Source organism: Melopsittacus undulatus, chromosome 9, assembly GCF_012275295.1.
Source record: "Melopsittacus undulatus isolate bMelUnd1 chromosome 9, bMelUnd1.mat.Z, whole genome shotgun sequence".
NCBI classification, from domain to species: domain Eukaryota; kingdom Metazoa; phylum Chordata; class Aves; order Psittaciformes; family Psittaculidae; genus Melopsittacus; species Melopsittacus undulatus.
Genome location: NC_047535.1, coordinates 25,087,311 through 25,101,439, shown reverse-complemented (window position 1 = coordinate 25,101,439; position 14,129 = coordinate 25,087,311). Strand labels below are relative to the sequence as shown.

Sequence of the window (14,129 nt, the reverse complement as noted above, 5' to 3'; positions counted from 1 at the left end):
AGGTAGAAGGCCCTCAAGAGAAAGGATGTAAGTTCTGTATTTTTTCAAATACAAACACAAAAGCAAATATACTCAAAATGCTAGTAAAAGATGTACACACATGGGGGGTTCCCTTTGGAATGGATTTGGAATGAAGTAGGGTCACTGTTCAGAGCACTGTACTGTGTGCAGGTCCTGCAAAGCTTAGTGCTGTGTTCCCTGACTGGATTCCTATTAGGAGCACACAAGTAGCCTCAAGATGTGAAGTTAGAAACATAACCCAAGGACAGTAACAAGCAAAACCATCTCAGCTACTGTATCTTCCCCACATGGCATGCAGCCAAACAGCAGAAACTGTGGCCACAGGGCAGGAGGAGATGGCATTGGAGACAAGCCTTCATCATCACACGCACATGGACACATGACTAGGAGCTGCTGCCTCTTTCACTGTCACCAACATGATGCCCTCATAAACCAAGGTGAAATGAGCAAATGCCATTTGGCCTAAGGAATGCCAGAAAAACTTCAATCCCAGTTTAGGTTTTCTGCTACCTGACTGCAGCCTGTCTGAAATGGACTCACAGTATTTAAGAACACAGAGCCCCTTCAACCAAGATGGGCTTTACTGAAGACTTTAATCCACAGAGTGTCAGAACAATTCCAACCCATCTCCCACAAAGAATCCATTGTAAAGAACAACACCCCTTTGTCCTTCAAAATGGGCTCCAAAATCCCTTCCACAGAGGGAAAGCAAGAGAGCAGTAACAACTGTGCAGTCAAGCACTCTGAATCCAACAGCAAGCTACACGAGCCATTCAGATGAAAACAAGATAGTCTTTTGATTATGCTATTTACATAGAAAAAGAGGAGGATGTGTCAGCTTGCCAACTCCTTGCGTGCAGGGTTTTACTGTAACTGATGGCAGTAGGCTGAGGTATGACCCAGCCAGTGCCTCAGCCAGTAGAAGAGAATGAATTCAAGCTCATCCTAAGCACTACAAAGTTGGATGACGCAGATCCTTCAGCCCACTGGATTTGTGTTAATGTACATAAAAATATCACCACTGTTGCCCAAAGGATTGTCCTTCCAAAACAAACAGGTACATGCCACCACTCAGGAAAAAGAGAAAACTAATTCTGTGCCTCTGACACAGGAGGTTTTTAATCCAGGGTCCGTGATGTGCAATTGAGGTAAGTGATTTTCTTGGGAAAACAACTGGCTATGAAGAGATTCACAGAAAAATGTCAGGTAACCACAGAGTGCAAGAGCTTGAAAGTCCTTCTTCCCCTAGAAGATTCAGTTGTGGAAGACTTGGTACCAGAGAACATTATTAATTCTTCCTCAAGAGGACTGAAGATAATGGATTTGAGTTAATGCTCCTATCCACTCCAACAGTCAGCACTCCTATCCAGTAACTTAGATAGCCAGAGGTTGTCAGATTCAGAGAGATAAAAGGGAGCATCTAACATCCCACAGTGCTAAGGGATAGATGAAAGCATGGTCTAAGTCATAGCTGGACTGTTTATTTCACAAGAAGGAGGTGGTTTACAGGGCCAAGTTGCAGGGTCACTTAAAATACGTGTTCTGTCCAAGGGGAACAAGGCTGGAAAGCTAGAGGGAGGGATTGTGTTTGCTCCCAAGAAATGACATGCTGCCTGGATAGCCTTTCTCACAGTTTTCTGGGCACTGAGGGCAGGTTTTCCAGAACTCCTGGAAGAGCAAGGAATAAGCAGAAATTCGTATTTCTGAACATATCTTGACAGTCACGAGATTGGAATGGGTGAGCAGTACCAAAGGTACACTCCACTTTTCAAAGCCCTTTAATTAGGGCTTTGTCTTCCTCCCCCCTATACCAGTGAGTCTTTAGATGAATCTCTCCTTTGATTAACTTATCTCCAGGCTCCTTGTTTGTTCATTTCTAAGCTGCAGAAGAACTCATTCCTGACCAAACACAGAACAGACATGGAAGTGTGGATGGATTGATAAAACCAAGGTAACAAAAAAAATGACAGTTGTATGTCTGTGACCCACCATTCACAGGATACTAGCTCCACACGATTAAATCTCTCACTACATTACAATGATATCACTCTTTAGTTAAATATCTGATAAGTCCTTCCACATTTTACCTGAATGATGTACACGCAACATTTCTGCAGATCTCTACCCCCATCACACATTAAAGATGTTCCACCCCATAATTAAGCAGGCATTCTATTAAATACCACTGTGAAGTTCTGAATGACAGCGAACACCACCTCAGGGCAGTGAGATACTGTGTTAATTAAAAAGGTTTGGAAGCACGGCTTTAGGTCAGAAATGGGTTATCAGCATGCCTGAGTGACATGACCACAGTTGGACTGCTATTTAATTGAAGTTTCTTACCCCAGCTCATCTTCTGAAGAGAATATAAAATTAACCACCAGCATAAGTGGGCACATTCCTTGTATGCAACTCAACAGGCCCCAAATATAAAAGAACAGGCCTGCAAAGGTCCTGTGGCTCAAACAGGGGAACTTAAAACTCTTTCACCCTGCTATCCTTTGTAGGACCTCATTCCTTGTACCAGCACAACAGACCCAACTACTTCCACCAAATTTCACCACCTCAACTTGGAACAGGTCCACTGTAGGTCAGAACTAGAGTCACAACAGGTTTTAGCCCAAAAGCTCAACAACTGCTGACCGAAGAGCATCTACGTCATGTATCCTCAGTTCAAGTGTCACAGTTTCTAATCTGCTAAACTCATTAATTACAGTATTTTTTTGCACATCTCAAAACAAATAGGTAAAAAAAAACTTTCTGCTCATTTACAGAGCACAGTGAGGTTTAACAGCTACAGCAATTTAGTGAAGTTGAGGCATTCTGAATGCTGCTTTCTGCTTTATCCCTTATTTCTGTGAAATTAACTCATTCCAACTATTTTTTGCCTCTAACATTCACTACTGGAGGTAGGTTTCTGTGAGGACTAGGATTCTACATAGAGAACTTATATATATAAACTTATATATACACACATACACACATAATTACATCACAATGAGTATTAAAATGTTTGTTGCCATACTTGCTTCTAAATGGACTCATTGAGAAACACTTGAAAACAAATAGGGTACTGTTCAATTTACTGTACTACAAAGAAAACCTCAATACCTCCACAGACCAGCCAGTAAGGCAATATCAAGTATCTCAAAGTTGTCACTGTCAAGAAATTAGGACTTCTAAGGATTTTTAAGGGAAGATAATTTTTTTGGCAGTTGAGCTGAGTTAGACATTGATAAGGAAGCTTTTTGAAACTAGCCAAGAATCTGTAACGATCACCGCTAATGCTGGAATTCCTGGTTCTAACCCCTTTGGTAAATAGCTCAGCATGATGCCTACAGCAAGACAAGAGCAAAGTGTTCACCTCTTGTAACTGCAGCCACTGGTTTTAGAGGATTCAGCAGGAAAAGTGTGCACATCAGCAGTCTCCCAGCCGGCTCTAGAAGATTTCATTTACAGCAACCACAGAGCGACTGCTACAGCTCTCCGAGATGCCACAGCATAAGAAGTGAAGGGTGGGGGTTAAACAAGCAGCAATGCACACCAGATGTCTGAGAAGGACATCTAAGAGATCCAGAGCACAAGGAAGCATATTAAAAAAAGAAAAAAATCCCCTTCAATGCCATAAATATTTATACTAAATCCAAGAAACTGGCTGGGTTCAAACTTGTCCTGCATGAATCATACAGCACTTCCCTTACCCCTTCTTCATTTAACGTGTTCTGTATAAAACCACCACAAAGGAGGTGCCATAGTTATGTTAACTTCTTTTTCTATATGCTAAGAGTACTTCTTGTAGAGCTCCTTTAGAACAGATTACTTTCCAAAAAACATAAACAGAACAACTAAATAGTCTTATTTTACTTGGCTAGCTCTGACATGGCATTTACTACTCTTCCCAGATAATTCAGATTCATGGTAATAGTTTCCTTATGACTGGACAACTTCTATTTTCTTCATTTGGCCATTTCACTACAATTAGCAAAGAAAACAACCTCAGTCAATTTAGCATGCTGGAGCCAAGAAACAATAGTTTTCTGAACGCTTCTGCTCTGAAAGTGTCAAAAGCTGCTGATTTTACAGATATCTGAGTTTACTTTCAGAAGTGAGACATACTAAACACGAACAATAACAAGACTGTAAGTACAATACTATCTCTAATGCCATTTGTAAAATAAGTCAATACTCATGCCCAAAAAGACAGCAGCTATTCCAAAAGTTCCACTTAGCAGCTTTGATTTTCACTCTTCTTAAAGCAAAAGCTTGCTGGGTTATCGTTACTTGCTGTTACGGTTAAAACAAAACCTAAAAAATATTTTGATACTGAGTTATATTCCCGTGAAGCAGTACCATTCCTGTCCTGGAGAAAAAACAAAAGAAAGCCTCATCTACTAAATCTCTCTCACTTCTCACTACAACCTATTTCTGTATGCTAAATGATAAATATTAAGCCTTGCAAACCAGGGAGGTGCAACACTCAGTGGTTTCCATGTCTGTCCTCTCCAATGGGTTTCCATGAAAAACTGATTTTTAAACACAACTGGTTCCAAACTTTTCATGGGAGAGCAAATATATTTCCTGGAACCTGCTAGCAACGTTTGGAAGAACAGGAGGAAAGTTCTACACTACAATGCTTGATTCTCTAGAGTTGACAAGGAACACTCCAAAATGATGAGAAGTGAAAAAGAGCATGTCTTAAAATAATGAAAGATAGACTCTTGCAGCAGAGGTACATTTCTCATTAAGGCATACTTTCTTTCCTTCTTCTATGCCCCAAAAGCTGTAACATTCCACTTTATCCCAGATATTATCTACCTACATCCATGTACACCACAGTGTGGATTATCTTTTTCCTTCAATGACAAAAATGAGGCACAGTGTCACATCACATTATTGGAGGGAAAAGCTGAGCTGCACCATGCACTACTACTGTAACAAGTTCTTGTTTTTAACACTAGCAACAATAAAACTAAAAAGTGAAGAAAATCCCAAAGTGTTACTTTAAGAACTCTGCTACCAGCCAGAGGCAAATGAAACATTCCACACTCCTTTCACACTTTTGTCCCCCATTCTCCTTTTACTGTTCACCCCAGATTGTCCAGACTTACATTCCTATTAAAACTAGGCACCCAAAGATCTTTGATGAAGACTTCCCAAGTACCTCATTGAAGTTTCTGGGTGACTTATTCTCTGGCTAGAACCAATGCTATGGTGCTCCTAGGAACACTGTTACTTCACCCTCACTGAGGTTATACAAGAAAAAGCTGTTTGGAGCTCTGTCCTAATTACTAAAAAGCTCCAAACTTGCCTTACTTTCCAATCAGTGCCAAACTACTACTAATGTTGAGAATAAAACTCTTCTAACTCCATCCACCCGTAACATGAGGTTTACAAGTTGACAGAGATAAACCTAATTAAGAGTCCAACTGCCTGTTGGAAACCACATGTGTGCTGGATGATCCATGGCCTCTCTTTCTGTCCCACCAAGGCTCCAGAGGTACATGCTGGTCCTCAGAAGCGACATGCACCACTACATCGACTGGTGGAGACAGGCATGAGAATGCCTGCTCACTCTTAAAAGGCTGTTAGATGAAGCACCAAGGGCAATTAAAACTGTGGACTGTGGCACTCACAGCGTGTAGGTTACTGCACCCCCAGCCTTGGCACAGTGCTCACACACCAAATTATAGCAGTGCTGCAGCACACAGCCAGTTATTCCCCAAAGCACATGGCTGTTACCAAAAGAGAAGGGAACAATGGCTCCGTGTGTCCAGCAATCATTCCATGCTGATTTGTAAAGTAATTTTCAGGGAGATGATACAAACTGCATGATGAAGGAAAAATTGGCTGGCTTTAAGAAAGAAATTAAAACCAAAAGCACTCCTGATTCTTTAACACTGAAAAAGTATAACAGCATTTTTGTAAACACTCCTCCAGAACCTTGTATTCATCACTACCTCATACTATTATCAGTGAAAAATTATAGGCTCTGTCCTGATGGATTATTGTTCATGTAAACAACTTTGCTAAATTGCTTGGCACACCGTCTGCATGCAGCATGCTAAAACTCTGGAGTCTATTCATCCAAAATCCAGTATAAAGGCCCATCTGTATTAATCCTCAAGCAGAAATTAATAGACAACTATTTTCATGCAAAGCAGATACTTTAAAAAAAAAAGGCAAGCCAAATACATATGGATGAACTTTTTCATTCATAATTTTAGATGGCACACAATGAAGACTGTTGTTTAAGCTTTATTTTTTCCCCTAACAGTTCTCCATACAATGCAGTGCATTGTTCAAACTCTAGAGCAATTTAAGCTTTTTCAATGTCTCCTAAAATCCCTGGATTTATATCCAAAGAGACCTGGCACTGTAACAAATTTGACTTGTGAGTAACAAGTTACAGCCTTTAACCAAATCGCTCATTAACAGAGAATTTAACTTAGTGCTACAAACCTCACTGGTGCTGCCTATCTTATCTATTGAAAGTTGTGGGATAACTCACTATTACATCTGGGGTTTTAATTTCCTTGTTTGAGCTCTCAGCACAAATGCTCAACCAGCAGCAAGGATGAGGAGAGCAACACAACTCCAGGGGGAAAAAAATGCTTCAGTATGACATAAATCTATCTTGCCTCTGATGAATGAGGAAGATAAACTGAATTTTGATGTCAGTAACTAAAGAGGATATGCCCAACTTCATGCTCAGAGGAAATGAGTAAGAAAAGCCCAACTGCGAAGCTGGAGCTCTTTGTTTTTTCCTGTAGATAAAAGACATTGAAAAAGCAAACCCCACAGAACGTTCTATAAATGGGGAACATTATGTAGGTGCAACTTCATTTACATGACTTTGAACAGAAATTTTACACTGCATTACAAGTAAGAACACATAATTCACCATGAAGGAGATTTTTATCCCATGTATTATTCCACTAATTCTTAATAGGACAGTAGTGTTAAAGTAGATTTATATATTTAGAAACTAAACTAAACTCTGGAGCAAATGGGAGAAAGTGATGTTATAAAACCTGGAGTAAAACGCAAGGTCAGCAAAGAAAACTGGTGGAAACTATTCTTCAGAACTTAAAACGCATCACGTTTCATTAAAAGTAAGTGAAGTTTACAGAACCTACTTCAGGCTCCTCGTTTGGTATCAAACATCACAACTGGCTTTTGAGGAAGATAGGCATATATTCAAACTGCCTTGCAGTGTGCTAAGGTGACAGTTAGCTATGTAAGCTCGGTGCTGAAGCCAACTAATGTTCCATTGTTAGAGGAAGTCAATGAAGTAATTATGTAATGCCACTAACTAATGTAAGGTGTCCTGAAAGCAAGAAGGGGTGGGTTTTCCATCAATCTGGATCCAATTTTCTTCATTAAATTAAAAAAAAAATAAAAAGAAATCCAGCCTTCTCTGTCCAGAGAATTCTCTGTAACTATTTTGTGTGCTCCAAGTCTCATAACAGGCCTGGGGGATTTCTTAGCATCTTATTGCATTTCTTTATACCTTTCCCAGCACAGCAGTTCAGGCCTTGAGAATGTAGTAATAACACAAAGCATTTGAAAATGGGAGTGAGAGGAAGAAAGACAGAAATCTGCCTTCCAAACCCATCTGTACACTCCCTTAGATAAACAACTAAATGGAACAGATCTTCTACTTGGAGACTGCACCTTCCCAAACATATTCTATGGGAAATGAGAAGCTGAAACTTGCTAGACTGCCCCAGCACCAGTCAAAGAGCAGGATCACCTGTGATTTGTTTTGTTTAACTGAGCCCTCCTGCCATTACCTCACACACAAAGCTCTCTGAAAAAGAATATTAACCTAAAGTTAAGTGAGTTTCCATTGCAAAACAAGATGCAGATGTTCCACCTCTGAATACATCCAGACTACAGACTTGTATAGAATGGTTCTGCTTCGTGGCCTTTGCACCTTGGTGAGGACAGCAGTCTCCCAAGAGTTTTCAGATGTTTCTGAGCTCATTAGGGAGAAAACAACATGAAAGCACTACTATTAAACTGGCCATTGTTGATAACTGGCAGCAAATGTTTAGTAGGAGGGTATCAGATGTATTCATGCTAAAAATCAACATCCAGAGGACAAGTCAACAATTCTCTATTTCTTCTTCTCTTTCTTACTGCACTAAGTATCTTACAGTAAATTACTTGAAATAGTTGTTCATTGCCAATGCAACTGTCATTTTCCCACTGGCAAAGACTAAACATTCTCATTTGAATGATTTAAAATTTTCTTTCACTGGAGGGGCAGACAAAACTCAAATGGTCTTTTTTATGCAACTTGGTAAAAAAAAGCACCGTGTTGTTATCATTTTCCTCCAAAAGCATCTATCAGACTTGAGATTATCACAGGGCATCACCAGGAGCTCAAAACCAGTAATGAAATTAAGAGAACACTCAAAAGGACACCAACTATTGGTATGAAACAAACAACTCTAAGGAAACTAACCTGTGATTCAAAATTCTGGACACTCTTCCAGAAAGCTCTCTCACCCCATCTCTGGTTCTAACGCTTTTGTTGGCTGTGGCTCTTTATTATATGAGCGTGAAGAAGATCCATCATATTACAGAATACAGAAGTGCTGAGCCTAGACGACACCTCTGGAGACCATCTAGTCCAAACCTCCTGCTCAAAGCCAAGCTCAACTAGGACAGGTTGCTCAGGGCCGTTTCCAGTCAGGTTGCAAACATCTCCAAAGGTGGAGATTCTAGAACCTCTCTAGGCAACCCGTGCCAGGGTGAGACTAACCTCACAGTGTTGAGGTAACTCCAACTAAGGCTGAAGGCAAACTTCAGTTAAGGTTCCACATTACAAGGCAGTCAGCTCCATCTGCAAGATGCCATTATTTCTTAACAGCTAAGGAGAACTTCTAGATCAACTATTCTCACCAGCCTCAACAAATGGACACTTTTCCTTTCCATAGAGCAGATAAACAGCACTGTCAATAAAGGTTCCCACACTTAATGGAACGTGGTCATGAATGATGCTACTTAGGAACAGCTGAGGTTTCTTGCACCTACCAATCAAGGAAGACTCACCAAGAGCTGGCATTAACCGGGTAACCTGAAGCTTACACATAACAAATTGCTATCCGTAACTCTTGCTGGGTGAGAAAAAGCAGGGCTTGTCATGGGACACAAATTATATTCTTCTACTCCATGTTGAACCAAAGGGCTGCCAAATGCACATGATGGAAGAACCTTTCCTACTTCTTACATACCAATACATCTCTTATCTATAAACTGCAGCTACAAATTAATGGCATACAGTTCCAGTGGCTTGTGGCAGAGGCGAAAGATTAAAACCACTACTAAATCTCCTAAACTGAGGAGCCAGTTATCTCAATAAGCAAAAGCAAGTGTTTGGAAAGAAAATCTAAAGGAATAAGGAACCCATCTCATTTACTTCCCATGGCATATAGGCCCATAATTCCTTACTCTGAAATTTCAAACCTATTTTCGCATCATACAATGTATTTGTATCTTATCCTACATCTGCAAAAGTACTTTTCAGGAAGACACCTATTTATAAGTAGTTCAAGTATGACCTTCAATAAATCCTCATTAATTGAGTTTGAAAGGGCACTTTGTTGTCAGGATAGTTACTACAGCAGCAGTGTCTTTGAAAAGACAAGATCCATCACTGCTGACACAACTCACTTCTAAAATAAATACTATGGTAGAGGCATGGAAGATCTGTAGGCATCTCCAAAACACTCTTTGAGTTCAGTGCAGATGTTGCCAGTGTTTATACTTTTTAAACCACTGGGATATAAACACCTCACTATAAACACCACTGAAGTTTTGCTTTTCTTTTCTTCATTTTGTGTGTTTATTTTAGTGTTAAAAATGTTAACTTCCAGAATAAGGAAAATAGCAACAGATGTTCAAGCTAAACAAAGACTGTTACAGTAGAGTGTATTCCTTAAGCTGTTCTTTTGCCTTTGAGCTATTAAAGCTAAGATCTGGTTAAGTAACAATTATTGGAAAAGAGGGTAGGGGAAAAAGCAACTGGAAAAAACCTTCCATAAATATCAGGCAGAATTATAATGAGTTGAACTAATGAGCCAAAACTACAGTTTTTCTGCCTTAGTCAACAAAACACTCAGGAATATGTACCATGTAAACAGAATTTTATGCAAAACTTCAAGGTTTACATCAACAGTTGTCAGCTGCTTCCAAAGAAAACACTGGTTACTGCAGAGAGCCATGAAAAAGTTAAAGGACCCTGAAAGCTGTTTTCCCTCTTCCTCTCCCCCTTTCTTAACTAGTTTTCCTGTTGTAATTAAAAAAGCCCAGGATAAGAAAGAGCTTGGAAATGGAACTCTATTGAATCACAGCTCTGTATTATTCAGTACTAATGGGCAAGCTCAAGCTTTTGTAAAACAGCTTTATTCAAGCAAATATATACATATTTGTGCAAGAAAGAAAAGGAAAAGAAGGGAGAAAATGGAACAGAGATGTGAACAGGGAGCCCCTGCACTTCCCAAAGGACAGCTATGTGGCCATGCTAGTCTAATGATGGAAAAGATGGTGTTTTCCAAAGTGAGGTTCAGCTCCCTGCCTTCCAGCCTAGGCTCTTTCTGAAGGGTGTGAACAGATAGCTCCCAGTCCTATGCACACCCCTTCTTGTTTCTTCCCTGACAACTACAGCAAGTTTATTTTCCAGATGAATGCGGAAAATGTGCCTGCTGAATCAGAAGATTTCTGCAATGCTTGTGTGTGGCTACAGCAAAAACAGCCCTACTGCCAAGCTGAATTAGCTCAATGGTGCCTTTCTTTCCAGTCAAAGCCAAGCCATAACCACTTCTTCAAACTGCACGTAGATAAAAGTCCACTCCAGTAAGAGTTTCACTCCTTTACCTCAAGCAACTTCCAAGCAGGACTGTTAATGCTAACAAGAGGAAGAACAAACCTTAGCTGAAGACAACAGACGTAAGATTCAGAGTGCAGGGAAGAGCAGAAAACCTGCGTTTTCCAACTCGTTGTGTAATTCTTTCCCGGGGGAGAGGAGCGTGGGGCGGTTCTCGGGGGGCGGAGGAGGGGCGGCCTCTCGCCGGGGCTCTGCGAGGCGTGCGGGGAAGGAGAAGCCGAACAATGGGCGGCTCTGTGCTGCCGCCGGCGCCTCGCCAGCCCCGGGGCCAGCCCGCGGGACCCGGCCGGGCTCCAGCGCCGGGCCTCAGGACCCCGCTGCGGGCAGCGCCCCGGGCCCACCCGCCGCGGAACCGCCTCTGGAACCAGAGCGGGCCGGGTGACGGGGATTGACGCCGCGTAACTCGCACCCGCCTGACGAAGTACTTCGGCTGCAGCTGCAGGCGCTGCCGCAAAGCCCCTGCCTGCCGCGGCAGCAGCGCGGCCCGTTGAACCGGCCAAACGGACCGTGTCTGCGAGAAAACGGGACCTGACAGTAAAAATGCTCTTACGAACACCTTCCGCCGCCCCCCTCCCCCCCCCAAAAAAAGGGAGTTAAAAAGAACTAAACCCCTTTCTCCAAACCAAGCTTTAGCAGCTCAGACTGCGAGGTGCCCCCGACCGTCCGCGATTCCCTTTCCAGAGCAAAAATCGCGGTTTCGAACAGGACCCGCACCGACAAAAGGCGCTCGGCGGCGCTGAACCATTACCTTCGTAGCACAGAATGCCGATGTTGTTGTTCATCTTGTCCAAGTACTGGTAGTTCAACAGGTCCATCTTCATAAACAGCATTTATCGTGCTGGCAGAACGGACCAGCGCGCTCGCTGCCTCCGGGGCTCGGGGAGGGGGCGGCCGGGACGCGCCCGGCTTCCAGCGGTACCAGCGCGGGGCGCAGCCTCCCGCGGACCGGCAGCGGGGGTGGGGTGCGGGGGGAGCGCGGAGGGGTTACAGCGCACACACGGTCCCTGCCGAGCTCCGGGGAATTAACACGGTCTGTGTGCTTCCATAGGGAACGTGTTGCGGCTGGAGCAGTAGCGCAGAGGGAGCGCGGGGAGGAGAGGCTCGAGAGGACGCCGAGGACAAAGGCGCGGTCCCGCCCGCGGCCCGCCGCGCGCTGCCTGCCTGCCTGCCTGCGCGGACACGCGGGCTGCGCGCACCCTGCCGCGCATGCGCAGAGCGCGCCGGGCGGCTGGGGGGAGGAGGGCGGCCTGCGCCGGGCAGAAGCGCATCGGGGGCGGCTCCGTGAGCAGAGGCCAGTCGGTCGGGGTGAAATCAGCTCTAGTGCGCGTTTACTTCATTTCCTGGCGTGGCCTCAGGCAAGCCCAGTGCTAGTGCAGTGAAAAGAACAATTTTACATGGTGGTAGCAGAACAGCAGCTCTGGTGCGACAAAGACAACTAAAGCTGGAGAAATGAGGTGTGGGAGGCATGCACTGCACACACGTACTGCCACACAGGTCAACCAGGACACAGGCACGGTGAAGTTCTTAGAGCCAGTTAAACATCTTGCACTTCTAACAACTGCTGAAGCTCCAGTTTCAAAGGCACCTATGATGGGGAGTTCTTCCCTGTGAGGGTGCTGAGGCGCTGGCACAGGGTGCCCAGAGAAGCTGTGGCTGCCCAATCCCTGGCAGTGTTCAAGGCCAGGTTGGACACAGGGGCTTGGAGCAACCTGCTCCAGTGGAAGATGTCCCTGCCCGTGGCAGGGGTTAGAGCTGGATGAGCTTTGAAGTCCCTTCCGACACAAACCAGTCTGTGAATGTTGCAGGAGTTGCTCTCCCCCTCAGGTTGTGGCTGCCCTTTTGCAGCCCAGACCTCAGCCACAAAGGCTTATCATAAGGGGGCAGAACACCTGCACAGGTAATAAACATGTGCTCACTTGATGGGCATCACTTTGCATTTCCTGTGGCTGATCAGCACCTGAAGCTTGAGTTGATAAGAGAATAAATACTAGGACAGTTTGGTGTAAGGCAGCAGAGAGCAAGTAAAGAAAAGAAAAAGCCCAACTAATAGAGTCCTGATGTTCCCCCTGCCTCCCTCTGCCCGCTTGGCTCAGAACACATCCTGCCCTTCTGGGATGAGGAGTTCTAACAGGACACACAGGACCAGAAAGTCATTCAGAACCAGAAACAAACTTCCATTTCCAGCTGAGAATTTCTCCCCTCTGTTAGAAAAGGAGACTGTCATGGAATAGAATCACAGAATAGTTTGGGTTACTTTACAGAGGCAACTTGCGGAGCAACATTTTGTCAAGACAGTGAGAAGTACTGTTTGAATGCTCTGGGTATTTCAGCGAGACCAGACACCTTACACTGATAAACAGGAATAAAAGAAATTATCGCCAGGGATGATTCCCTAGAACCCAAATAAGTTTTTTCCTTGCTTGAGATACAAAAAAGTAGTCCTACCCACAAGCTTCAGTTGCAGAAGAAAGCCCAACAGAGCTGAATTCAATACAGCAGTCAACAAATCCCCTGACTGGAATTCTGCACTGCTGGGAAGATGAAGATCAACATGAAGGCCTTTTATTGATTTTTTTATATGCAGCAAGGGCACCCTCCTAATCGGAAGTGCTTCATTGGAAGAGACTTCAACATGGTGTAAGAAATTATGGGTCCTCTTCATTAACAGTACATTTCTTGGATTGTACCTAATAAAAAGGTTGCAGTTCCTTTTCTGCCTCACAAGGATTTGTCACCACAAAAGCTGCACCACACATCTCCAGCCCAAAGGAGTGTGTGCTGTTCTGTAGGAAGGGAAATGTCTTTAATAAAGAGCATTACAATTTTTAAGCAGGGGGACTAGAAGTTTTATATAGCAGATCATGTTGTGCCTACTCAGAGATAGTTTATGCTAATGCTTCAGATTAATGAGCCATTTCATAAAGGCATCAAGAGAGGCCTAAGTCCTTTAAGATATAAACTGCAACAAAAATCCATACCTACAATAACAAAATAGCAGCATGTTTCTTACTCCAGTATGACAAAGCTTTTGGGGAAAAGTATTTCTGATATGTACAGTTTTTACTATAGAGAGCATCACTGAAATCACTTAATACAACACATTTAATAGATTCTTGGGAAGGATAAGAAGAGCTAAGAATTTATTTTTTTTCCAATTTAAAATACTTTACTATTTTCTCCAGAAAATGCAGCTGATGAGGAAGAAATTAATATT

General features: G+C 43.1%; 1 protein-coding gene across 2 annotated transcripts in view; it reads right to left on the bottom strand.

The window, feature by feature from the left end:
- The window catches only part of VGLL4 (vestigial like family member 4), a 76,343-nt gene that overhangs the window by 32,113 nt on the left and 30,101 nt on the right, over window positions 1-14,129 (bottom strand). The window contains exon 1 of one of the 2 annotated variants that reach the window (XM_034066087.1): window positions 11,664-11,808. The exons of the other annotated variant lie outside the window; for it this stretch is intronic. Within the exon in view, the coding sequence (XP_033921978.1) occupies window positions 11,664-11,745 (82 nt within the window). The 5' untranslated portion in view covers window positions 11,746-11,808. Of the gene's footprint in view, window positions 1-11,663; window positions 11,809-14,129 lie in introns of those variants that run through there. 2 annotated transcript variants of the gene reach the window in all.